The sequence below is a fragment of the Lolium perenne genome, chromosome 2 (genome assembly GCF_019359855.2).
Source record: "Lolium perenne isolate Kyuss_39 chromosome 2, Kyuss_2.0, whole genome shotgun sequence".
Taxonomy (NCBI): Eukaryota; Viridiplantae; Streptophyta; class Magnoliopsida; order Poales; family Poaceae; genus Lolium; species Lolium perenne.
Genome location: NC_067245.2, coordinates 249,160,363 through 249,187,104, shown reverse-complemented (window position 1 = coordinate 249,187,104; position 26,742 = coordinate 249,160,363). Strand labels below are relative to the sequence as shown.

Here is a 26,742-nt window from a genome sequence, read left to right as displayed (position 1 = left end):
TATGGTGTGGGTCCCCCTTGGCCCTCCTCTGGCTCTCCTTCGGTGTTCTAGAACTTTCCGGGGAAAATAAGGCCTTGGGCTTTCGTTTCGTCGAATTCCGAGAATATTGCCCGAACAGCCTTTCTGGAACCAAAAACAACAGAAAACAGGAACTGGCACTGTGGCATCTTATTAATAGGTTAGTTCCGGAAAATGCATAAAATCATTATAAAGTGTGAGCAAAACATGTAGGTATTGTCATAAAACTAGCATGGAACATCAGAAATTATAGATACGCTGGAGACGTATCAAGCATCCCCAAGCTTTGTTCCTACTTGCCCTCGAGTAGGTAAACGATAACAAGGATAATTTCTGAAGTGACATGCTACTTACATAATCTTGATCATACTATTGTAAAGCATATGAGATGAATGAAGTGATTCGAAGCAATGGTAAAGACAATGACTAAACAACTGAATCATATAGCAAAGACTTTTCATGAATAGTACTTTCAAGACAAGCATCAATAAGACTTGCATAGGAGTTAAGTCATAAAGCAATAAATTGTTAGTAGAAAGTTTTGAAGCAACACAAAGGAAGATATAAGTTTCAGCTGTTGCTTTCAACTTCAACATGTATATCTCATGGATAATTGTCAACACAAAGTAATATGATGAATGCAAATAAGAAAGTATGTAGGAATCAATGCATACAGTTGACACAAGTGTTTGCTTCTAAGATAGAAAGAAGTAGGTAAACTGACTCAACATAAAGTAAAAGAAAGGCCCTTCGCAGAGGGAAGCATGGATTACTATTTTTGTGCTAGAGCTTTTATTTTGAAAACATAGAAACAATTTTGTCAACGGTAGTAATAATTCATATGTGTTATGCATAAGACATCCTATAAGTTGCAAGCCTCATGCATAGAATACCAATAGTGCTCGCACCTTGTCCTAATTAGCTTGGATTTACATGGATTATCATTGCATTACATATGTTTCAACCAAGTGTCACAAAGGGGTACCTCTATGCCGCATGTACAAAGGTCCAAGGAAATAGATCGCATTTGATTTCTCGTTTTTGATAGATCTCAACTAAGGACATCCATACCCGGACAACATAGAAAACAGATAATGGAAGTCAGTGACAACATGATTGCCTACCGTCAACTATACCAGAATATGGAAGCCAAATTTGAAGGGTGCAAGCTAAAACACATCGACAGAGCTAGCAATGAGGAAGCCGACACTCTGGCAAACATAGGGTCCACATGTTCCCCTATTCCAGATGGAGTATTTTATGAAGTTATTACTCAGTGATCAATTAAGGAAAAAAGTTTCGGCACCCCCGAAAGTATCGACTGATGGTGCAGAAACTGAACTCCAAAAAGATGTCAAAGATCCTATGTTGCAATCTACAGAGCATGTCCTTCTTCTCGAGCCTCTTTGGACTGAGCCTTTTCTAGCATATCTAATAGAACAAAGGCTGCCGGAGGATCCAGTGGAGGCCAGGCGAATCGTGCGACGGTCTAAAGCCTTTACCATATTGGACGGTGAACTTTATAAGCGCACTATCTCCGGTATCTTTCAAAGGTGCATCGCCATTGCCGATGGAAAAGCTCTACTACGCGAGATACACGAAAGAACTTGTGGCCATCATGCAAGTAGTAGGGCTCTTATAGCCAAAGCTTTCAAAGCAGGATTTTATTGGCCAACAGCAGCGTCTGACACTCGAGATGTAGTACGGAAGTGTGATCCTTGCCAACGTTTTGCGCCAAAGTCGCACGGTCCTGCAACGAATCTAATGACCATACCTCTGGCTTGGCCCTTCGCGCAATGGGGACTCGATCAAGTTTGTTCGCTGCCGAGATCATCGCCTGGGGGCACACATATTTGTTGGTCGCAGTCGATAAGTTCACTAAATGGATCGAAGTTGTACCAGTCAGAGATCAAACAGCTGAAACTGCTGTCCAGTTCTTTAAGGGAATAACTTGTCGTTTCGGTATGCCTCACACCATCGTTACAGACAATGGAACTAATTTTGATTCCAAGAAGTTTCGCAAATTCTGTGATGATGGCGGCATCAAACTGAAATTCGCTTTAGCTGCACATCCTCAAACCAATGGTCAAGTCGAAAGAATCAATGGCTTAGTATGCGATGGTATTAAAAAACGCCTCACGGGTGCAGCTGGAGCATGGGTCGGAGAGTTACCATCTGTACTTTGGAGCTTGCGAACTACACCAAATAGGTCGACTCAGTATACTCCATTCTTCCTCGTTTATGGAGCCGAAGCAGTTCTACCAGCCGATGTTCGTTTTAAACCTCCTCGGGTGACTGCATACACAGAAACAAACTCCATCCATGCACTGCAAGATGCTGTGGACCTCCTTGATGAAGCTCGAGACATCGCCTTAGCAAGAACAACAGTGTATCAGCAGGAGCTACGAAATTACTACAGCCGACGAGTACGTAATCGAAGCTTCAGTGTCGGCGATATGGTATTACGATTAAAACAAGGGAGACCCCTGAAACTCAAATCTCCATGGGAAGGACCATTCATAATCACTAAAGTGATACCAGGAGGAGCTTATCGTCTCAAGAACCCCGCCTCAGGCGAGGACGTTGAAAATCCATGGAATGTTGCACACTTGCGGCGATTTTACACATAGGATTCACCTATTCTTTACTTGCTACACGACAACTTCTTAGCCTATCACATAGTATGAATAAAATTCTTGATTGGGCTTCTACCTTTATTACTTAAAGTTTATCACTTGAATGATTGTTCGGGCTCTCTTTTATTGGCTACTACTCCCATCGGGAGCTTCGGCTAAAATTGTGTGTTACGCAGCCAACTCGATATTATTCGGGGGCTGCAAGGAATTATTACAGTACCGATAATTAATAAATACTCCCATCGGGAGCTATGATTATCGATAAGCAATAAACCATCCAAGCCTCAAGATAATTCGCGAGTGCTGCAGTCGATGGACATACTATTACTTACAGAAAGGCTCATACCGGTGCACCGTGTGACGAAGCCAAATACATAAAGTGCCTAAATCCCTCGTTCAGTCGATGGGTGTCGTTCTTACGGAACTTACATATCGACTCTGCAAATAATGCAATTACAACAGAGTCGTCGGGTGAGCAGGCTGACTTGATCACTCAACCACCCTCAATATAAACTTTCTAATAAGAATTAACAAATTCAAAAAGCAAATGATGTATAAAACACACATCAAATTACATACAGGATTACTCCTTGCAGCGCAAGGTCATCAACGTAAAGTATGTATACAAAACTTCATGACATGGCTTCTTGATCTTCTCGGACCTTCAAATCTCTCTCGATCCCTGTTTCCATTCGGGAGATAATAACATATGCAGAATGTCTAGCTATAGCATAATACTGGTCTAATCTTCTATTGGCATTTGCTATGGCCTCCAAATCTAAGGTCGGGTGGCACACTAAAACCGAAGCAAGAGCAAGTTCAGCTCCGGCCAGAAGTTCCTTCCGCACCAACAATCGAATTCTTTCTAGAGGCTTGAATCGGTTGAACAAAACAGATAAAGTTTCGGGTGCCTGATCCAATGGAAACATGGTTTTCCATACCATGGAGAGATGAGCATGGTACTTGTCAAAGTAATAATGCACCTTTTCCGCTCGATGCTCAAACTTGGCCATGGCTACGGCTTTCGGTCGATTAGACCACAATTCATGCTTCGGGTGAGCGATATCAGTCATTGCTTCAATCTTTTCATGGATCCGCCTATTCTCCTCTGATTCATCGAAAGCCACGACTGTTGAAGTACAAAAGCTAGTTAGCAGAAGGTTAGCTAAAAAATAAGTCGACATAAATCAAAAGGTGGTCAGATACTTACAGTTTAAGCTTTCAGTAGCAACACAGAGGCGATCTAGAGCATGCTGCTCGATTGCGGTAGCAATCTTGCTTTTCCTTTTTACCAATGCTGCCATAACATGAAGGTTGGTTAAGTATTTGTTTAGTCGAGATATTTGATAGCGCAAACGACGGACAAGTTCAGATTCATCACTAGCCGAAGAACTTAAAGAAGGATCAGCGCGGGAAGAAGTTGAAGGAATCTGCAGCACAATTCTCATCTCAGGAAGGCATGGATAAAAACTCCCATCGGGAGCACATATATTACATCCAAAAGATTGTTGATACTGACAACAGAGCCAGTATAAAATAGGACTAGACTAAATTGTATCAAGATTAATTACAACAATGGAGCAAGAATTCTATCAAGGTTGAGCCGATGATGAATCAGGTGTAGCCTTAGGCACAACTTTGGTCTTCTCTTCATCAGCTAACTTGAGGAGCTGGTTAGCGCATGTCACTGCCGACTGTTTGAAAGGCTCAAGGCTGACTAGGCATTTCTTGTCATCTACGGGCAGTGCCTTAGACAACTTTTCCAAATCGGAATTTAGCCCGTGCCCCATCAGCAGTTGGAAAGTAAGAACCGCCCCAAACAGACGGGAGCGTCGCTTAAGTACATCTATAGCTTCAGAAGAGTCGATGAAGAAAGTGTCTGCCATCTTGCCAAGGGTCTTGTTTTGGCTCACCTTCGGGAATATCAGCGAGAATAACTTCGACAAAGCCCCCTAGGTTTTTTGCAAAAGATCTTGGACTTGGATATTGGAGTCAGTGGCAAGCGAAAGGGCATCAGACATTGAATCCTCCCGAAACTTACAGGCACGGTTGATAGGCATATCGACAGCATCTGAAAAAGCACGAATAAGCAATCCAGAAGATAATATTAGAAAAATACCATGCATTAAGCAAAAAAGAAATTACTCAACAAGTTCGTGATGGATTCACGGAGAGCGCCTTCATTTTCATCGGCTGCGATGGCAGCTTCACGGCTGGCCTCTTGCTCGTCTTTCATTTTCTTCTTCAGCTTCTTTAGCTCATCTTTCAGCAGGATGTTCTCATTCTGAGCATCGCCTGCAAGCTTGTTAGCCTCCAGCACTTGATCAACTGAAATCTTGATGGCCTTTCGAAGATGAGCATTTTCCGATTCTAGGCGTGTAAAATGATCAGCAAAATCTGCCACAATGTCAACTGTGGCGAAAATCGGCTGCAAGAAATAAGATGAAGAATCTCAGCCAAATCAGGAAATCAATCATAAAAGAATATCGAGCTGGGTGGTTTACTTACATGATCACGAGCAGTTGGAGGAACAGGGGCGCGGACAGAAGGGTTAACCTTCGACACAGGAACCTTCACCATAGTCGTCCTCGAAGGTGGCATTGGATCAGCAGGCGAAGGATTTGACTCCTTTGCTGACTCGTTTCTTCCAGAAAATAATTTAGACCTCTTTGCGAGGGGGACTTCATCATCGTCGTCAGAACTGCTTGAAAACAAGAATATACATTAGATGAATCGAAGGGAATTGATTACAAAGGGAAAAGTGGAGACTCACAGGTCTAAGTCATCTTCGACAGCAAAGAAGCCTATCGAGCTCTTTGCAGCTGGAGGAGGCGACGCAGTTTCATCGGCATCATCATCTTGCCCGCTAGGACTCGATTTAGCCGTCGTCATCAAATTTTCGTTGATCCTCCTACGCCGCATAGCCCTAGTGCGAGGATCTTCTTCGGGGGCTTCGTCTCCTTGGACGTCGCTGCCCTCGAGAGCGTGCTATGCATCTTCGGTTTCCTCCGAATCGTCAACATCGTCCTCTGGTTCTAACCCACTTTCGGGTGTAGGAGGATAACACTAAGCAATGGTGGAAGCCTGTCGACAGATAAAGAAGTTATTAAAAGGTCGGATTGATACGTCTCCAACGTATCAATAATTTCTTATGTTCCATGCTACTTTATTGATGATACCTACATGTTTTATACATACTTTATGTCATATTTATGCATTTTCCGGCACTAACCTATTAACAAGATGCCGAAGAGCCAGTTGTTGTTTTCTGCTGTTTTCGGTTTCAGAAATCCTAGTAAGGAAATATTCTCGGAATTGGACGAAATCAACGCCCAGAATCTTATTTTTCCACGAAGCTTCCAGAAGTCTGGAGAGGAAACGAAGTGGGGCGACGAGGCGGCCACACAACAGGGCGGCGCGGCCCAAGCCCTGGCCGCGCCGGCCTAGTGTGTGGGCCCCTCGCGTCGCCCCTAAACCTATCTCCTCCGCCTACTTAAGCCTTCGTCGATAATAACTCCAGTACCGAGAGCCACGATACGGAAAACCTTCCAGAGATGCCGCCGCCGCCAATCCCATCTCGGGGGATTCAGGAGATCGCCTCCGGCACCCTGCCGGAGAGGGGAATCATCTCCCGGAGGACTCTTCACCGCCATGGTCACCTCCGAAGTGATGTGTGAGTAGTTCACCCCTGGACTATGGGTCCATAGCAGTAGCTAGATGGTCGTCTTCTCCTAATTTTGCTTCATTGTTGGATCTTGTGAGCTGCCTAACATGATCAAGATCATCTATCTGTAATGCTACATGTTGTGTTTGTTGGGATCCGATGAATAGTGAATGCTATGTTATGTTGATTATCAATTTATTATCTATGTGTTGTTTATGATCTTGCATGCTCTCCGTTACTAGTAGAGGCTCTGGCCAAGTTTTTGCTTGTAACTCCAAGAGGGAGTATTTATGCTCAATAGTGGGTTCATGCCTCCATTAAATCTGGGACAGTGACAGAAAGTTCTAAGGTTGTGGATGTGATGTTGCCACTAGGGATAAAACATCGATGCTATGTCTAAGGATGTATGTGTTGATTAAATTACGCACCATACTTAATGCAATTGTCTGTTGTTTGCAACTTAATACTGGAGGGGGTTCGATTGATAACCTGAAGGTGGACTTTTTAGGCATAGATGCATGCTGGATAGCGGTCTATGTACTTTGTCGTAATGCCCAATTAAATCTCACAATACTCATCATAACATGTATGTGCATGGTCATGCCCTCTTTATTTGTCAATTGCCCAACTATAATTTGTTCACCCAACATGCTTATTCTTATGGGAGAGACACCTCTAGTGAACTGTGGACCCCGGTCCATTCTTTTAATCGAATACAATCTACTGCAATACTCGTTCTACTGTTTTCTGCAAACAATCATCATCCACACTATACATCTAATCCTTTGTTACAGCAAGCCGGTTAGATTGACAACCTCACTGTCACATTGGGGCAAAGTAATTTGGTTGTGTTGTGCAGGTTCCACACTGGCGCTGGAATCTCTGGTGTTGCGCCGCACTACACTTCGCCGCCATCAACCTTCAACGTGCTTCTTGACTCCTACTGGTTCGATAAACCTTGGTTTCTTACCGAGGGAAACTTACTGCTGTACGCATCACACCTTCCACTTGGGGTTCCCAACGGTCGCGTGTTGTACGCGTGTCAAGCTAAATTTCTGGCGCCGTTGCCGGGGAGATCTAGACACGCTGCAAGGGGAGTCTCCACCTCCAATCTCTTTACTTTGTTTTTGTCTTGCTTTGTCTTATTTACTACTTTGTTTGCTGCATTATATCGAAAACACAAAAAAATTAGTTACTTGTTTTACTTTACTTAATATCATGCATGTTTTTATTTCACTAGTTAAGCATAATGGAAATTAACAGTGAGTTTTTGAAGCTATTTCCTGTGTTAAGACATGGATTGTTTGATGCGAAAATTAAAAAACCTATTGAACCTTATTTGCATGCTAGTAGCAATGTTATTAGTATGAACACTATTATTTCTAAAGCTACGGAAGAATCTAAGCTTGGGGAAGCTGGTTTAGATGAGCATGATATTTTTAGTCCCCCAAGCATTGAGGAGAAAATTTTCTTTGATGATACTTTGCCTCCTATTTATGATGATTATAATGATAGTGGTCTTTTGGTGCCACCTACTATGGAGAGTAAATTTTATTATGATTATACTATGCCTCCTACACTTGATGAGAATAATAATGATAGCTACTTTGTTGAATTTGCTCCCACTACAACTAATAAAATTGATTATGCTTATGTGGAGAGTAATAATTTTACGCATGAGACTCATGATAAGAATGTTTCATTTGATAGTTATATTGTTGAGTTTGCTCATGATGCTACTGGATATTATTATGAGAGAGGAAAATATGGTTGTAAAAATTTTCATGTTACTAAAACACCTCTCTTTTTGCTGAAAATCTTGAAGTTGCGCTTGTCTAATCTTTCTATGCTTGTTGCATTATGCTTCATGAACTTGTTTATTTACAAGATTCCTTTTCATAGGAAGTGGGTTAGACTTAAATGTGTTTTGAATTTGCTTTTTGATACTCTCTTTTGCTTCAACTCTTATTTCTTGGGAGTGCATCATTAAAATTACTGAGCCCATCTTAATGGCTATAAAGAAAGCACTTCTTGGGAGATAACCCATGTGTTTATTTTGCTACTGTTTTGTTGAGTCTTGGAAGTTGTTACTACTGTAGCAACCTCTCCTTATCTTAGTTTTGTTGCATTGTTGTGCCAAGTAAATTTTTGATAGTAAGGTTCATACTAGATGTGGATTACTGCGCAGAAACAGATTTCTTTGCTGTCACGAATCTGGGCCTAATTCTCTGTAGGTAACTCAGAAAATTATGTCAATTTACGTGAGTGATCCACAGATATTTATGCAACTTAATTCAATTTTAGCATTTTCATTTGAGCAAGTCCGGTGCCTCTTAGAAATTCATCTTTACGAACTGTTCTGTTTTGACAGATTCTGCCTTTTATTTCGCATTGCCTGTTTTGCTATGCTTGATGGATTTTCCTATTCCATTAACTTTCAGTAGCTTTGTGCAATGTACAGAATTTTTAAGAATGATTATGTCACCTCTGAACATGTGAATTTTGATTATGCACTAACCCTCTAATGAGTTGTTTTGAGTTTGGTGTGGAGGAAGTTTTCAAGGATCAAGAGAGGAGGATGATACAATATGATCAAGGAGAGTGAAAGCTCTAAGCTTGGGGATGCCCCGGTGGTTCACCCCTGCATATTTCAAGAAGACTCAAGCGTCTAAGCTTGGGGATGCCCAAGGCATCCCCTTCTTTATCGACAACATTATCAGGTTCCTCTAGTGAAACTATATTTTTATTCCATCACATCTTATGCACTTTGCTTGGAGCGTCTGTTTGTTTTTGTTTTGTTTGAATAAAGTGGATCGTAGCATTCATTGTGTGGGAGAGAGACACGCTCCGCTGTTGCATATGGACAAATATGTCCTTAGGCTTTACTGATAATATTCATGGCGAAGGTTGAATCTGCTTCGTTAAATTGTTGTATGGTTGGAAACGGAAAATGCTACATGTAGTAATTGATAAAATGTCTTGGATAATGTGATACTTGGCAATTTTTGTGCTCATGTTTAAGCTCTTGCATCATATACTTTGCACCTATTAATGAAGAAATACATAGAGCTTGCTAAAATTTGGTTTGCATAATTGGTCTCTCTAAGGTCTAGATAATTTCTAGTAAGGGTCGAACAACAAGGAAGACGGTGTAGAGTCTTATAATGTTTACAATATGTCTTTTATGTGAGGTTTGCTGCACCGGTTCATACTTGTGTTTGTTTCAAATAACCTTGCTAGCCTAAACCTTGTATCGAGAGGGAATACTTCTCATGCATCCAAAATCCTTGAGCCAACCACTATGCCATTTGTGTCCACCATACCTACCCACTACATGGTATTTCTCCACCATTCCAAAGTAAATTGCTTGAGTGCTACCTTTAAAATTTCCATTCTTTATCTTTGCAATATATAGCTCATGGGACAAATAGCCTAAAAACTATTGTGGTATTGAATATGTACTTATGCACTTTATCTCTTATTAAGTTGCTTGTTGTGCGATAACCATGTTCCTGGGGACGCCATCAACACTTTGTTGAATATCATGTGAGTTGCTATGCATGTCCGTCTTGTCTGAAGTAAGGGCGATTTACCATGAGTTGAATGGTTAGAGCATGCATACTGTTAGAGAAGAACATTGGGCCGCTAACTAAAGCCATGATTCATGGTGGAAGTTTCAGTTTTGGACAAGTATCCTCAATCTCATATGAGAACATTAATTGTTGCTAAATGCTTATGCATTAAAGAGGAGTCCATTATCTGTTGTCTATGTTGTCCCGGTATGGATGTCTAAGTTGAGAATAATCAAAAGCGAGAAATCCAATGCGAGCTTTCTCCTTAGACCTTTGTACAGGCGGCATAGAGGTACCCCTTTGTGACACTTGGTTAAAACATATGTACTGCGATGATAATCCAGGTAATCCGAGGTAATTAGGAAAAGGTGCGGGCACTATTAGTATACTATGCATGAGGCTTGCAAATTGTAGGATATAATTTACATGATGCATATGCTTTATTACTACCGTTGACAAAATTGTTTCTTGTTTTCAAAACCAAAGCTCTAGCACAAATATAGCAATCAATGCTTCCCTCTACGAAGGGCCCTTCTTTTACTTTTATGTTGAGTCAGTTCACCTATTTCTCTCCCATCTCAAGAAGCAAACACTTGTGTGAACTGTGCATTGATTCCTACATACTTGCATATTGCACTTGTTATATTACTTTATGTTGACAATATCCATGAGATATACATGTTATAAGTTGAAAGCAACCGATGAAACTTAATCTTCCTTTGTGTTGCTTCAATACCTTTACTTTGAATTTATTGCTTTATGAGTTAACTCTTATGCAAGACTTATTGATGCTTGTTTTGAAAGTATTATTCATGAAAAGTCTTTGCTATATGATTCATTTGTTTACTCATTGCATTACCATTGTTTCGAATCGCTGCATTCATTACATGTGCTTACAATAGTATTGATCAAGATTATGATGGCATGTCACTTCAGAAATTATCTTTGTTACCGTTTACCTACTCGGGACGAGCAGGAACTAAGCTTGGGGATGCTGATACGTCTCCAACGTATCGATAATTTCTTATGTTCCATGCTACTTTATTGATGATACCTACATGTTTTATACATACTTTATGTCATATTTATGCATTTTCCGGCACTAACCTATTAACAAGATGCCGACGAGCCAGTTGCTGTTTTCTGCTGTTTTTGGTTTCAGAAATCCTAGTAAGGAAATATTCTCAGAATTGGACGAAATCAACGCCCAGGATCTTATTTTTCCACGAAGCTTCCAGAAGTCCGGAGAGGAAACGAAGTGGGGCGACGAGGCGGCCACACAACAGGGCGGCGCGGCCCAAGCCCTGGCCGCGCCGGCCTACTGTGTGGGCCCCTCGCGTCGCCCCTAAACCTATCTCCTCCGCCTACTTAAGCCTTCGTCGATAATAACTCCAGTACCGAGAGCCACGATACGGAAAACCTTCCAGAGACGCCGCCGCCAATCCCATCTCGGGGGATTCAGGAGATCGCCTCCGGCACCCTGCCGGAGAGGGGAATCATCTCCCGGAGGACTCTTCACCGCCATGGTCGCCTCCGGAGTGATGTGTGAGTAGTTCACCCCTGGACTATGGGTCCATAGCAGTAGCTAGATGGTCGTCTTCTCCTAATTGTGCTTCATTGTTGGATCTTGTGAGCTGCCTAACATGATCAAGATCATCTATCTGTAATGCTACATGTTATGTTGTTGGGATCCGATGAATAGTGAATGCTATGTTATGTTGATTATCAATTTATTATCTATGTGTTGTTTATGATCTTGCATGCTCTCCGTTACTAGTAGAGGCTCTGGCCAAGTTTTTGCTTGTAACTCCAAGAGGGAGTATTTATGCTCGATAGTGGGTTCATGCCTCCATTAAATCTGGGACAAGGATGAGAAAGTTCTAAGGTTTTTGATGTGTTGTTGCCACTAGGGATAAAACATCGATGCTATGTCTAAGGATGTATGTGTTGATTACATTACGCACCATACTTAATGCAATTGTCTGTTGTTTGCAACTTAATACTGGAGGGGGTTCGGATGATAACCTGAAGGTGGACTTTTTAGGCATAGATGCATGCTGGATAGCGGTCTATGTACTTTGTCGTAATGCCCAATTAAATCTCACAATACTCATCATAACATGTATGTGCATGGTCATGCCCTCTTTATTTGTCAATTGCCCAACTGTAATTTGTTCACCCAACATGCTTATTCTTATGGGAGATACACCTCTAGTGAACTGTGGACCCCGGTCCATTCTTTTAATCGAATACAATCTACTACAATACTCGTTCTACTGTTTTCTGCAAACAATCATCATCCACACTATACATCTAATCCTTTGTTACAGCAAGCCGGTGAGATTGACAACCTCACTGTCACGTTGGGGCAAAGTAATTTGGTTGTGTTGTGCAGGTTCCACGTTGGCGCCGGAATCCCTGGTGTTGCGCCGCACTACACTTCGCCGCCATCAACCTTCAACGTGCTTCTTGACTCCTACTGGTTCGATAAACCTTGGTTTCTTACTGAGGGAAACTTACTGTTGTACGCATCACACCTTCCACTTGGGGTTCCCAACGGTCGCGTGCTGTACGCGTGTCACGGATGAAGAAACATAAATAACTCTTGAAGCAAAGAAAATTACCTTGGCTGGAAGATGTTTGAGATCAAATGGAGGGCGGGCCGAAGTCAGGACAATATTGTCCTTCTAGCTGAAACGCGTAAGGCGTCGCACCTCGTCACGGAGTTCTTCGTCGGACAGGTCGACTGAGCTGACCCTCGACTTATCGTCTTTGCCGACGTACATCCATAACTGATGAGGCCGAGACATCAGTGGTTGCACCCGACGTTTTAGAAACACCGAGACCACCTCAGTACCGCACATTGTCAGACCCCCTGCATTCTTCAGGTCTAAGACATGTTCGTACAATTGATCGGCAATGGCGCTTTCTTCGGCAGTCAAGATGTTTCGCCAGGATTTCTTCGGCGTAGCCACTAAGACATCTTCGAACAAAGGCAAGTTGGAGCACCTTCCAGATGCTGGAATGTCCCGCAGATAGAACCATTTTTGTCGCCAGCCCATCAGGTAGTCGAGGTAATTAACCTCTTTTCTAACGACAAAGCCGACGCCGCCAACAATGGGGGGACCGTCATTGCTGTTGTGGCGTTTGACGTAGAAGATTTTCCTCCACAAGCCCCAATGGGGGTCGATGTTGAGGAAGGCCTAGCACAAAGTGATGAAGATGGAGAGATGAAGAATGGAATTTGGGGTCAGCTGCCAGAGCTGGATCCCGTAGAAGAAAAGAAGGGAGCAAAGGAATTCATGGGCAGGAAGACAAATTCCACAAAACAAGAAGGCGACAAACATAATAGTGAAACCATTGGGAGGCTTTGGGCGATAAGATGAACCTGGGAGGCGGATGTCATCATTGGCTGATGAGATGAAGCCAAGCGTGCGCAACCTATTCACATCACGGTTGGAGATGGTCGAGGCGCACCAATCGCGGCTGACCTTGCCAGCGCCCGAGGAAGCACCTAGTTCGGTGGTTCCCTTCTTCTTACCAATGGTGCTTGAGTTCTTGGAAGCAGGAACAGTGGTGAGAGAAGAGATTGAGGAGAAAGACGAGCAGTATGGAGGCGTAAAAAGTAAAAATGGTGAAAGGTCCTTTATTCATAGCGAGGACTGCTGGGAAATCATGGCCATAACTCCAGGAGTCGTGGGGACGTGGACGAGGATCTAATCGTACACGTGTCCAAGCAAGAGAAACGGAACCGACGGCCCATTAACCCCACTACGCGCGGAAATCGAGGAGCGCCTCGGTCAATGCACAAGCACTAGTCATTTCCTAAACTGACCGTGCAGAAGTAGGGTGAGCCCGTCAGGTCACGTCCTGTCAATCAAATTGCTGCAGTTGCTACATCACCAATGATTTCACGAAAGGTATCGACTTTGCATGGAGCATCCGAAGGAAATTAAAACTACCAAGTGGATCGAATTGAGTCTACACACGTATGCAAGCTTCCGTGCCTAGACTCGGGGGCTACTCCCATCGGGAGCGCTGAACGTGCACCCGATATAAATTGGATTCGAAGACTTTTTACAAGAAAATTGCATCTGAAGTATCTGAAGAAAGATTGAAATATTAAAGTCATTCGACCTAAGTCTGTACTCGGTTGCAAGCATCCGCGCCCAGACTCGGGGCTACTCCCATCGGGAGTGCTGAAGTGCACACCCGATAAAAGTTTTGGCCTCAAAGAATTTTTGCATTCCAGGATCATGCCCGGGGACTTGATTCTGTGTAGGGTAGCGTTGTTTTGCAATCGGCAGTTAACCAACGAAGTTGGACACGTTACTCGATATCCTTTACGTACTAAACTTTATTTGAAAAAATTCAAGTCCCGATATAAATGTGTCAGGTGACTTTGGAAATTTGCAGAAAGATTCGGCAGAAGAAAACATTCGAGTAGTACAACTTGAGTCTACGCACGGTTGCAAGCATCCGTACCTATACTCGGGGGCTACTCCCATCGGGAGCGCTGAACGCACACCCGATAGAAGAAGATGGTACTGTTACAAGGAGGTCAAGATTTGTCGACTGAGGCGAACATTTGACAGGAGGCATGCTTTTAGTCCCTGCCCGAAGTATCTTCGGTCAGTCACTTGGGGGCTACTGACGTGGGCATTACCCTTCGGGTAACTGATGTTGCACTACCTCTTGCGGCCCAACCAAGGGCCCATGAAGGCACTCGATGGCCAGGTGAGCCGCTACGTCGGTTCCAAAGAAGAATTCTTGAAGAACAAGGCAAGCAGACAAAGAATACAAAGAAAGTTTAGACCTAAGACTCTTTGTAACCTAGTCGTACCCGGACAGATCTCTCGAGACATAGCTCCCAATATAAGGGCTAGAAGAGAGACTGCCGAGGACACACGCATTTTTAGTAATCATAGCCACCATAAGTCTAGAGCTAGGTCCCTGCAGAACTTAATCTCTCGACGAGATCATAGCCGAAACCTTCGGCACCCTATTGTAACCCGATATTTTCATAATAAAGATCAGACAGGCAGTACGTAAGGGTTTTATCTCATCGAGGGCCCCAAACCTGGGTAAATCATTTTCCCCGCTTGTTTGATAACCGATGTCTCGTGTCAGCCTACATGATTCCATCTACCCTAAGCCCCAAACGGAGAGCATTGCCGAGGAGTACACTCGACAGCTGTTGTGATCATCATACCTTCCTCTTAAGGTTCTCCAACAGTGTAAAGTCGTCGTTACGATAAGTAGCATCAGTTAGCTTTATTCTTAGTCAGTTCTGCTCTCGAGAATCGTTTTCAGTTTTGATCCAGTAATTTGATAAGATGTTACATGCATATTGTTTATATAAACAATTTTTCCAGATTTTTTTGGCAGATTCTAAGTGTGTAAATAAATATCAGGTGCACTCGATACATTGGAGTACCAGAGTTCCTCATCAACGTTTGTTAGGGGAAGGGCAACTCAACACTCAACAGTGGATCGGCTTACTGGGCCCTCTTCAGTTTTGGGCTGCAAAGGCGTGATCAGGGCTGCGGATATACGAAGAGACACGGGGAAACAGACATTTTGGCTGGCAATTCTCAAACCCTCGCCGCCGCCGCTCGCCCAAACCCTCGTCTCCCGGTTGGATCCCGCCGCCGGCCCACTACCCCCAGTCTCGCCGCTGTTCCCCACGCCCAGACCGCCTCGACGATTTCCCCTCTCCCATCGCCGCTGCACTTGATCCCCACCCCACCCCAGAACTCCAGCAATGGCAGCATCGCAGCGGCCGACAAAAAGGTTAGAATCGAGATGCACCGCAGCGACGGAGAGAGCCACGCTCGCATTCGAGATCGTTGGGTACAGTCTGCATAAGGGCATGGGCGTCGGCAAATTCATCCAGTCCACACCAGTCTCTGTTGGCGGGTACGAATGGTGCATCCGCTACTACCCCGACGGAGAAAAAAACGCGGAGAAAAAGGACTGCGTCTCAGTCTTCCTGCAGCTCCTGAGCAAGGGCACCAAGGTAAGAGCCCTCTACGACTTTAGGTTGGTCAACCTGGCCAGCGGGCTGTCGTCGTCTGTGGTTTCCTGCTTGGAATCACCGAAGGTATTCAATCCTCTGGATACAACATTTGCTTGGGGTAGTTGCAATTTCAAGAAGTGGAGTGAGCTGGAGCAGTCAGCTTACCTGCAGCATGATCGTCTTGTAATTGAGTGTGATCTCACCGTAATCAAGGAACCAATTGTTGCTGAGACAGCCATAACTACGAAGCTTCAGACGCCACCCTCAGACTTGTCAGACAATTTTGGAAAACTTCTAGAGACAGCAGAGGAAGCAGATGTGACATTTGACGTTAAAGGAGAGGTTTTCCCTGCGCATAAGATTGTTCTTGCAACGAGATCACCAGTCTTCAAGGCAGAGCTCTATGGACCGATGAGAGACAAACAGAGACTGAACATAACTGTTGAAGATATCCAGCCTGCTGTTTTCAAGGCATTACTTCACTTCATCTACACGGATTCATTGCCTCCCATGGACAGTCTTCATGGCGACGATAACAAAGACATGGTCAAGCACTTACTTGTGGCTGCAGATCGGTATGCGATGGAGAGGATGAAGATCGAATGTGAAGCCATTCTTTGCAAAAGTCTTGATGTCGAGACTGTGGCAACCACGTTAGCTCTAGCTGATCAGCATCACTGCAGCGGGCTCAGAGATGCTTGCGCTGAATTTATCGTGTCTTCAAATAGAATGGATGATGTTTTGGCAAGCCAGGCGTATGCGCACTTGAAAAGATCATGCCCTGCTGTCGTAGTAGATGTCTTGGAGAGGGCAACAAAGTCTCGCAAAATTTAGTGTGCCCATGCCAGGTTAAATGTGAAATAGTTAACTTAATTGACATATAACCATCACCACCTGAGATGAAGTAGTCTGATCCTTCACTTGTCAGTTTCTAGAGATCTTTTGGAGGAGCAATCAGCAACTAAGTATTGCAAATTTCAGTATGCTTATATCGGATTGTTTTGCTAGCTTCCCCATGGTTACAGGATACTTGCATGTAGTGAACTACTGATTGGATGCCATCTTATATGTGACTATAAATCTTCATTAGTTCACCAAGTTTTTTTTTTGAACTTTTTTGTGAACTTCTACTGTTCTCTAATTTATACACGCTCTCTTTGATTTCTTTCTTTTGAAAGGCGCGAAATCTTTGAATTCCTATCGATTACTTCTGAGTTTATATATTTACTACCATAGTGAGACATTTGCAGGTGAAGAATAACGATATTACAGTTAGAGAAATTGGTAAGTTCAAAATAGTTTTCATACATGATTGGTTGGACCCACAAAGATGCCATATGAAGGCGCTTATTGACAATGACAATATATGTAGAATTGGATTTAATAGATGCAATTTGTCTTTCTGTTCATGCATCGCAGTCGTAGGGGTGTTATGGGCCTTATGGGAAGGTAAGTGTGAGATCAGGTTGAACAGACATTAGAAGATGCTAAGGGTGTCCATGCAGCTTGAAAGAAAAATTATAATTGCTTGTCTTAAGGGCCTTATGGCTAGTTTGTATATTACCCAAAAATTATATTTTGACGAGAAGATGTGTGCGTTGATATGTTTTAGTAATTTGAGGCAGATGAGAAATTTCAGGTTCGTACCTGAGTCTCTCTTTGTGTACAGAAATGCCTTCCAGGTTAATATATTCATGTTATCACTGGCATGCTACATCTTCACCTAATTGCCTCTCAGGTGATATATATTTCTTTTTCACTAATTTCTTGACTAATAGATTGTATAGTTAATTGTTTTGGGGTAGAAGTGTCAATGATGTGAATATGTCTGTATCCTTATGCTTCTATCATTCTTTGTATATTCCCTTCGAGGAACTCAGCACTCAGGGTACATAAAATGGTTTTGTTGTTTACACAGAATTGTTTCCATATAAAATTAAAATTGCATTATACTGGTTCTATAAGGAACACACATCTACTGATCCACGAAAAGTTTTGCTTTGTGATTAGTTTTATGTAGCAGTAGCACTGTTAGCTAATACCTGTTCTTATGGCACCCATAAGAAATTGTTCATACAAAAAAAAGGCATGGATGGCCATGTGGTCCTTTGATTAGAAGCTAAAATGTTCATAATCTTATTTTCATTAAATAGTAGGGAGAACCATACTGGAAGTGTATATTAGTAATGGTATAAATGAAGTACAAAACATTGTACAGCAAGCCTTCTAATAATTAGGTAAATGGCAGTCCTACTCAAAAAAATAGCAAGAATTGAGTCTGTAATTTCCAATCCCAAACCTGGCATCAAACTTCAAGTACACATCCAAAAGAATTAGCAGTTGTCACCCACTAGACGGGGAGTGGGACACTTTTTCTGCCCCAGCATAATCTTCGCCGAAGATCAACCATGAACTGGCATCAGGCTGTAAGGCCCTCCTGGTTGAACTGCACAAAAGACATGGGCCGGCCATGGCCAAAAACACGTCACCCGATGAAAAAAATCCATTCTTTTCTGGTTCCACATTTTTCATAACAGAAGATCGTAAATTTATGAAAAATTATAATTAGACCCTAACCGGTATGTAAAACCTACAAAGAAGAAACAAAATTCTAGAAAAACCCTGATCGACCATCTAGAAAAATCCTAATAGACCCTCGAGCTATGTGTTTTTCTATGGGATCCAAATTTCTAGAAAATTCTAAATAAACCCCAAGGGCATTTGTAATTCTTGTCATAAGACCAGTATTTTTGAAAATATCTAAATATACCACAAAGCGTCCTTGTCATTTTTTTCGCAGAAAGGACACAAGAGCAAAAAAAAAATCCAAATGAACCTTCATGCGACTTGGAACTTTTTCAGGAAGTTACTTTGTTTTCTAGACAAATATACGAAAACCCTCTACATGTCTTTATACTTCAGCTAGGGGACTGTATAACCTCAAACTTTATACATGAAATCCCTAAGTTATCTCAATAAATCATGAGACTGCTAAAATATGTGAGAAAAGCCATTAAAATACTAGAAAATACCCAGAAAAGACTTCATGAAAAATTCAGGGAAATAAAGGAAAACTGCGGGATCAATATATGAGAAATCTAGGGGACTCATGCTGACACCTAGGACATTTCTATATTATTATTCTTTCTTGCTAGATTTTTAGGCATCTAGGAAGAAAATAGAGACATATGAATTTATAAACCCACCCCTCCTGGAGTTATAACAAGCTCTGCTGGCATTTGTTCTTCCAATTTCTTCGCAAGAGATGTCATCCGCTTATCACCAGACAATGGTAGTTTATTTTTACTTCCAAGGATGAAGGAATGTATTCGAGGGCTCATAGGAAGAAAAATTTGTCTCCTAGTAGCACATACATCATCAAGGATGTATTGTTGATTTGTTGAAGTAGGGTCATCAAGAATCATTTGTTGTGACCGCAACCACGAAGATGACCTTTTGCGATTATTGTTTAAGGGACTTGGGAATAGCTAATTTTACCCCGGTACTATTTAATTCTACTATGGTAAAATTTTCACAAATTTAAGACTAATCAACAAAAGTAAAAGAAACTAGGCAAGAAGTCCCGGTGAACATGAGGGGTTAATCCATCATATACCATATACAATACCCCCTCGCCAGTCCATCATGGACCAATAAACCAAAACACCTCCACTACGCTTTTCATCTAGCACCACAAAGTTAACCCTTGATCATTTGTCAAGAACCCTAGCATATGTATGTGAAGAGATACCCATACAATTTTATTATTTATATATGACAACAACTAGTTAGGTCATCTCCAACGGAGCGACCCATCCGCGCTCGCGCGTCCGGATGGGCCAAACCGGACAAAAATGCGGCCCAGCGCGCGGACCCATCCCAAAAATAGATGGCTGCAGCGTCCGGGACAACCCAAACATGCCTAAATCTGGATCTCATTTGCGTGACCGTGGACACTAGGCGCTGGCCTCTCGCGTCCGACCCTTGCCTGTCATAGGGAGATAAATTCATTTTTCATTAAAATCAGACGTATTGCATTTTTCTTAATACTACCTACAACTAGCCTAGCTACCCAGTACTCGCCGTGGATTTCACTCGACACGGGCGGCCTCTATGCGTGAGGATTCCACTCCAGCTTTACCAGCTAGGTGGCCCGGCGGCGGCCTTCCTCCGGTGTTCCTCCGCGGCCGCCCTCCTCCTGTCCGCTCTCTTAGTTTGGGTGCGGGCGCGCTCGGCCTTCTGCGGCATCATGGTCCGCTTCACGCACAACTCGAGCTCGCGCGCAGCGGTGCGTTCCACAATGTCCCGTGCCTCGAGAAGGATGCGGCCGGCGTCCCAGGCCTCCTTGTTCGCCTGCTGGCGACACTGCCGATGTTGCCGGCCTTGCTCCGCCTCCGCAACCTCTTCGTGGGCGCGCCGGTCGGGCGAGGGTATCTAGACGAGACGGCGAGCAGCCTCCTGAGCGATGAGCTCGTTCTTCCGCCCGATGAGGTGGCCTAAAACGGCGGTGACCGGCCTGGACAGAGGCCTCGTGCTCCCTCGTCTCACGCGTGTGCTCCGCGAGATGCGCCTCAATGGCGACTTTGAGCTTTTCCATCTCGCGGTCGTGGATGGCCTCCTCCTGCGTCGGTGTTCGCGATGGCATCCCCCTCCTCCTCGGCGGCGGGGTCGGGCCCCTCCTCCGCGGCCTTGAACTAGCCGTCGTAGGCCTCGTACTAGCCAGCCACGGTCCCCTCCACCAGCTCCGTGTCCTCTGCCTTCTTCGCCGCCCCTCGGCTACAATGCGGATGGCCTCGTCGTCAGCGACCTACCGCGCGTCCTGATGCTCCTCCTCCGCAGTCCGCGGAAACCTAGCGCGGGCGGCGAGGGAGAGCTTCACCCACGTGCTCTGCAGGGTGCGCGGCATGGCGATGGCGGGTTAGGTCTGCGAGGCCGCGCACCGTCCTTTATAGTCGGCGGCCTTGGCGGGAAACTTGGGCGCGAGCGCGCGTCCTAGGCCTTTTCTCTCGTGCGGGAACCCTGGTGCGCGCGGGAACTTTCCCTCGCGTTCTCCCGCCCTCCATTGCTGTTCCGTCGAGGCTTGCCATGTCGCAGGGCCGCCCAGAGAAGACGAGCCATGTGGCGGCTTTATGGGCCCAACGCGGCTACCCAAACGGACATGCGGATATGTTGCGCTATCCACGTGTCCGCCCGGCCACCCAAACGGTCCAAACCGGATGGCCCAACGCGTCCGTTTGGGTCGCTGCGTTAGATATGGTCTTGGATTGTTACGTGTTGTCCGTCATCACCTCAAAAGATGCACTATGATGTTACCATGAAAAACAGATTTTTTTTTTTATTGGTCACGAATTTTTTTCAATTACTCCAACAATATATTTTCATTGCACTCTTAAAATGCTAGAAAAATGATGCTTATTGCTACTCAAGAAAAATATTCTTGCGGCACAAAAAATGCAGTTAGTGCCTTTGTGAAAAAATGCATATTGAAAAAAATATATTCCATTGCTAGATTTATTTGTTAGAATTGTTTTGTTTTTACCAAAAAAAAAAGTTCCCGAAAAGGACGGTATTTGTTCTGAAAGCAGATCATACGTGAACAGGTGGTCGTTTCCAAAATTGCTATAGGAAACAATATATAATCGAAAGGTCCACGCTCAAACCTAATAATTATCGGAAGGTAAGTGGTAAAACAGTTCGATATATCTTAACATAGTAGGATCGGACTTCCGATGCCTAGCCTAGTCGGCTTGTCCTCGCCCTTTAAGAACAAGGAAACACGCAGCGGTAGGGAAGCATAGATTTTGGCTGGCAATTCTCAAACCCTCGTCGCCTTTGCTCGCCCAAAACAAAACCCTCCTCCTCCGGTCCGATCGCGCCGCCCGTGCACCTCCCACCGTCTCGGCGCCTTGACACGCTTTCCCCTCGCATCGCCGCTGCACTTGATCGCCACCCCAATCCAGAACTCCGGCAATGGAAGCATCCCAGCGGCCAACAAAAAGGATGGAGTCGAGATGCACCCCGGCGACGGCGCGGGCGACACTCGCATTCGAGATCACTAGGTACAGTCTGCATAAGGGCATGGGCAAGGAAAAATTCATCCAGTCAACCCCTGTCTCTGTTGGCGGGCACGAGTGGTGCATCCGCTACTACCCTGACGGACAAAAAAACGTGGAGGACCACATCTCAGTCTTCCTCGAGCTCCTGGGAAACGGCCCCAAGGTACGCGCGTTCTTCGACTTGAGGTTGGTCAACCAGGAAAACGGGCTGTCGTCAACGGTGAAGTCCTGCTTGGAATCACCGGTGGAGTTCGACACACTTACTAAACGTTGTCTTTGGGGACATTCCAATTTCAAGAGGATGAGCGAGCTAGAGCAGTCGGCTTACCTCCAGGGTGACCGTCTCGTAATCGAGTGCGACCTCACCGTGATCAAGGAGGAACCAATCGTTGCCGAGACTCCCATAGCCGTGGAGCTTCCGATGCCATCCTCAGACCTGTCAGACAATTTTGGAAAACTCCTAGAGACAGCCGAGGAAGCAGACGTGACATTCGACGTTCAAGGGAAGCTTTTCCCCGCGCATAGGATTGTGCTTGCGACGAGATCGCCAGTGTTCAAAGCGGAGCTCTATGGACCGATGAGGGACCAGCGGACACAGAACGTAATAGTCCAAGACATGCAGCCTGCTGTTTTCAGAGCATTGCTTCGCTTCATCTACACGGATTCACTGCCCTCCATGGACGATCTTGATGGTGATGAGAGCAAGGAAATGGTCAAGCACTTACTTGTGGCCGCGGATCGGTATGCCATGGAAAGGATGAAGACTGAATGTGAAAGCATACTTTGCACAAGTCTTGATGTCGAGACCGTGGCAACCATGTTGGCTCTAGCTGACCAGCATCACTGCAGCAAGCTCAAAGAAGCTTGTGTTGAGTTTATCATGTCATCAAATAGGATGGATGATGTGTTGGCGAGCCAGGGGTATGTGCACTTGAAAAAGTCATGCCCTGCTGTCTTAGTAGATATATTTGAGTGGGTAACAAAATCTCTCAAAATTAGGTGTACTCATCCCGGGTTAACTTCACAATAGTTGGCTTAACTACCATGTAGCCATCACCATCTGAGATTACATAGTATGGTCCTTCACATGTAACTTTCTAGAGATCTTTTGGATGAGCAATCATCAACTAAGTATTCCAAATTTTAGTACGCACATATCGGATTGTTGTACGGAGTATTAGCTTTCCCATGGTTACACGATACCACCTGAGAACGAGTTGCCCTTTAGTTTGCAAGTGATCTTTTTTAGACTTGTTGGTGTGTAGAAAACCTTTTCACTTTTACGACTAAATTTTCCATTGTATTGTTTCAGTTTTCTTTTACAAACTCTTACTAGAGCTGCAGTGTCGCCTTGATTTTGAATGATTGCAAGCGTTACATACATCATGTTTTGCTAGCCAATTAGTAGGAATTAGATATTTTTGTACCGTGCCTTAAAAAACAATGGGCGGTTACTTTTGTTTGTTTTCCTTGTTTTGACTCGTACGGACTAGGAGTCGGTCAGGTTTCATATGTACAACGGTGTCGATACAGACTGCATCATGATGCGGTTTGCTAAACTGGAATCGATCTCGACTTCTCGGACCGTGGAAGCCGGAGCTAAACCGACATAGCCTGCCAATTTCGCAACCCTCGTGTGGGAGTACTCTTGATCGCTTGCCCAAAACCCTAAACAAACCTCGCCTGTAGCCCACACCACACGGCATTAATCCTTGCAATGGCTGCAGTATCCGAGAGACCAACGAAACGGATGGCGTCGAGGTGCTCCCCAGCAACAGCCCGGGCCACACTCGCGTTCGAGATTGTTGGGTACAGCATGCAAAAGGGCTTGGACATGCAGCCCGCAAGAACGCGATGAAAGAAAAGGGGGAAACGCGACATACCTGTCAAGGACATGCAACCCGCCGTTTTCATGGCGCTGCTCCACTTCATCTACACGGATTCGCTGCCTTCCGAGTTTGACGATCCTGACGACGACGAGAACCTCGAAATGGCTAAGCACCTGCTGGTGGCCGCGGATCGGTATGCCATGTAAAGGATGAAGATGGTTTGCCAAGGCATTCTCTGCAAAAGTATTGATGTCAAGAGCGTGGGAGCCATGCTAGCTCTAGCCGATCAGCATCGCTGCGACCAGCTCAAAGATGCTTGCGTTGAATTTCTCACGTCCTCAAATGCAATGGATGATGTGGTGGCGCGCGAAGAGTATGTGCACTTGAAAAGATCATGCCCTGATGTCCTACTAGATATCTTCGAGAGAGCGACAAAGTCTCGCAAAATTTACTGTGCCCCATCTTAGTTGACATGTACGTAGTCACACCTAATAGGAGCTCTTTTGGAGGACGAACCAAGGCTTGTTGTGTCCTTTAGGTTTGTTTTTTGCGGTCTGTTTCGGAATTTTCAGAGGGAAATGAGTATTTTCTCTTGCATCTAGAAATTGGCTTATTCTACTATAAGAAATTGATATAACTACTCCTCCGTTTTTTCTATTTTTGTGTGTTCTTGTAATGTTCTCTAACTTAATTATGTATGCGGTCTTCGATTTCCACTTTTTACGTCCTAGTTAGAAAGAGAAGCAAGAGGCCATATTGAACACCCCACCTTACAAGATGGTAAGGAGGACATTTGGTCATGTTGGAGGTAGGATTTTGGGCCCAAAATAACATTATAATATGAGGATGTGTTCTAGCAATACGAACGCAATATATGCCAGGGGAGGGGATGGAAGATGAAACCTTCCTTCTACCTGTCCAAGGTCGATGAGTCTTGTTTGACGATGACGCTCCATACGTCATGTGTGGATCGATGCACTGGTTTAATCATCAATCTCAGGGACCCCTCAACCAAGGAGCAAAACGCCACAACGTCAACTTTGGATAAACTTCACTAAATTTTGTTCCGCAATAGAGTCGTAAATATCTCGGGCAAATTGACATAATTTCCCCTTTTTTTAATTCTTGATAGGCTCCAGAGGAGTAGCACCACTTTGATTTATGTTATTGCAAGAGCCACATGGTGTGTTCGATCTCGTTTCTTTTGGCAATCTGATGAACACAAAAAGAAATATAGATTATCTCGCTGAAATATATTTGTAGACCAAAAGATCAAGGGGGCTTAGGGATCGAGGTTCTTGAGTTGAAAAATAAATATTTGTTAAGTAAATGGTTATTTAAATTATTATCGGAAGAAGGAGTTTGGCAGCAAGTGTTGCATAACAAATATATTAAAAACAAAACTCTGGCTCAAGTGGAGGCGAAACCTACCGATTCACCCTTTTGGAAGGGGCTGATGGGAGTAAAAGATGACTTCTTTAAGAGGGGTAAGTTTAAAATTGGGAACGGGATGACGGTTCGGTTTTGGGAGGATGTTTGGTTGGGCGAAGTGTCGTTAGCCCAACAATATCCGTCTCTTTATAATATTGTCCAACGGAAAAATGTGTTGGTATCTACGGTATTGAATCAATATCCTATTAATACTGATTTTAGGAGACATCTTAATGAACATAAGTGGAATTTGTGGTTACACTTATGTGAACGACTAATGATGGTACAACTGAACAATGATAAAGACCAATTTGTATGGCAGTTAACAGAGTCGGGTTTATTTTCAGTTAAATCCATGTACCTTGATCTTATGAATGGCCATACTAGATTTCTGAGAAAATATCTTTGGAAGATTAAAATACCCCTCAAGATAAAGATATTTATGTGGTTTCTTAGTAATAAAGTGTTGCTTACTAAGGATAATCTAATTAAGAGGAAGTGGACGGGTAGTCAAAAGTGTTGTTTCTGTGATAAAAATGAGACAATTGACCACTTATTTCTTTCTTGTCCATTTGCAAAATTAATCTGGAGAATGGTATATTTTGCTTATAACATTTTTCCCCTCGCTAATATCACGAATATGTTTGGTAATTGGTTGAATGGAGTGAGAAAGAATGATAAGGAGCATATTCGCATTGGAATCTCAGCGATTTGTTGGTCTATATGGACAAGTAGAAATGATATTGTGTTTAATAAACAAAAGGGGACCAATTTTTTGCAGGTTATTATTCGTGTGGCGCATTGGATCCAACTTTGGGCGTATCTTCTCCCGGAGGACCAGCGGGATACTATGGCTATTGGATGCAACCGAATCTTGACGGTCGCACGGGATTGCTATTTCCAGGCTACTGGATTGCGGCACACTAGAAGTATTGAAGATTGAAGATGGATATATTTTGTTTGTTGTTCATCTTTGTGTGGTTGTTTCTTGTTACAGCCTTAGCTTCCATGTGATTGTAATAAGTACACTTTTTTAAACTACGTTATTATTCGTGCGGCGCATAGTAGCCGGTGAACACCGAGCCGACTCCGGTCATGGCGGGCGATGGCGGCATCTACGCCGTTATCTTGTTGAAGGCATCGTCAAGCAACTATCGCTAACCTACTCATTCCGGCGATGGAGGAGCTTGGAAGCCGGCGATGGTGTCGCCGGTGGAGGGTTGGAGTGGCCAGCCCAGGATGGTCGCAGACGTGGGGGTCCGACCTGAATAAAGGCGGCGGTCCTAGGGCCTCTCTTGCGTGAAGAGGAGGACCTACCGGAGGCCTGGACTCGTGATCTGGCCGGAGTGTTGAGTTCCGGAAGGGTCCGCCGATGAATGTAACAGTGCTTTTGCCTGGAGTTTGTTGGAATGGAGGTATTCGGTCGTGCGCACCCATGTTTTTATTCCGACCGATTGGTTCTGGAGGGAGCGGCGCGAAGCTCTTTTTCTTTGATTGACATCAAGTGACTATGGATC

At 44.1% G+C, this 26,742-nt stretch overlaps 2 protein-coding genes across 2 annotated transcripts; both read left to right on the top strand.

The window, feature by feature from the left end:
• Positions 1 to 15,477: 15,477 nt before the first annotated feature.
• LOC127335549 (BTB/POZ and MATH domain-containing protein 2) lies at positions 15,478 to 17,070 on the top strand. The gene has a single exon (XM_051362234.2). The coding sequence runs from the start codon at positions 15,655 to 15,657 to the stop codon at positions 16,741 to 16,743; it is 1,089 nt and encodes a 362-aa protein (XP_051218194.1). The 5' UTR covers positions 15,478 to 15,654; the 3' UTR covers positions 16,744 to 17,070.
• Positions 17,071 to 21,879: 4,809 nt separating this feature from the next.
• Positions 21,880 to 24,261, top strand: LOC127329291 (BTB/POZ and MATH domain-containing protein 2-like). The gene is made up of 2 exons (XM_051355822.2): positions 21,880 to 22,904; positions 24,186 to 24,261. Exons 1-2 carry the CDS (start codon positions 21,880 to 21,882, stop codon positions 24,259 to 24,261), a joined length of 1,101 nt encoding a protein of 366 aa, XP_051211782.2.
• The last annotated feature ends 2,481 nt before the right edge of the window (positions 24,262 to 26,742 follow it).

What these genes read in the sequence shown, in the direction of transcription:
- LOC127329291 (XM_051355822.2), top strand. Translation starts at nt 21,880, where the DNA reads ATGGAAGCATCCCAGCGGCCAACAAAAAGGATGGAGTCGAGATGCACC. An exon ending in GGGTATGTGCACTTGAAAAA is followed by an intron (nt 22,905 to 24,185) that starts GTCATGCCCTGC and finishes GCACTTGAAAAG; the next exon opens with ATCATGCCCTGATGTCCTAC.
- LOC127335549 (XM_051362234.2), top strand. Translation starts at nt 15,655, where the DNA reads ATGGCAGCATCGCAGCGGCCGACAAAAAGGTTAGAATCGAGATGCACC.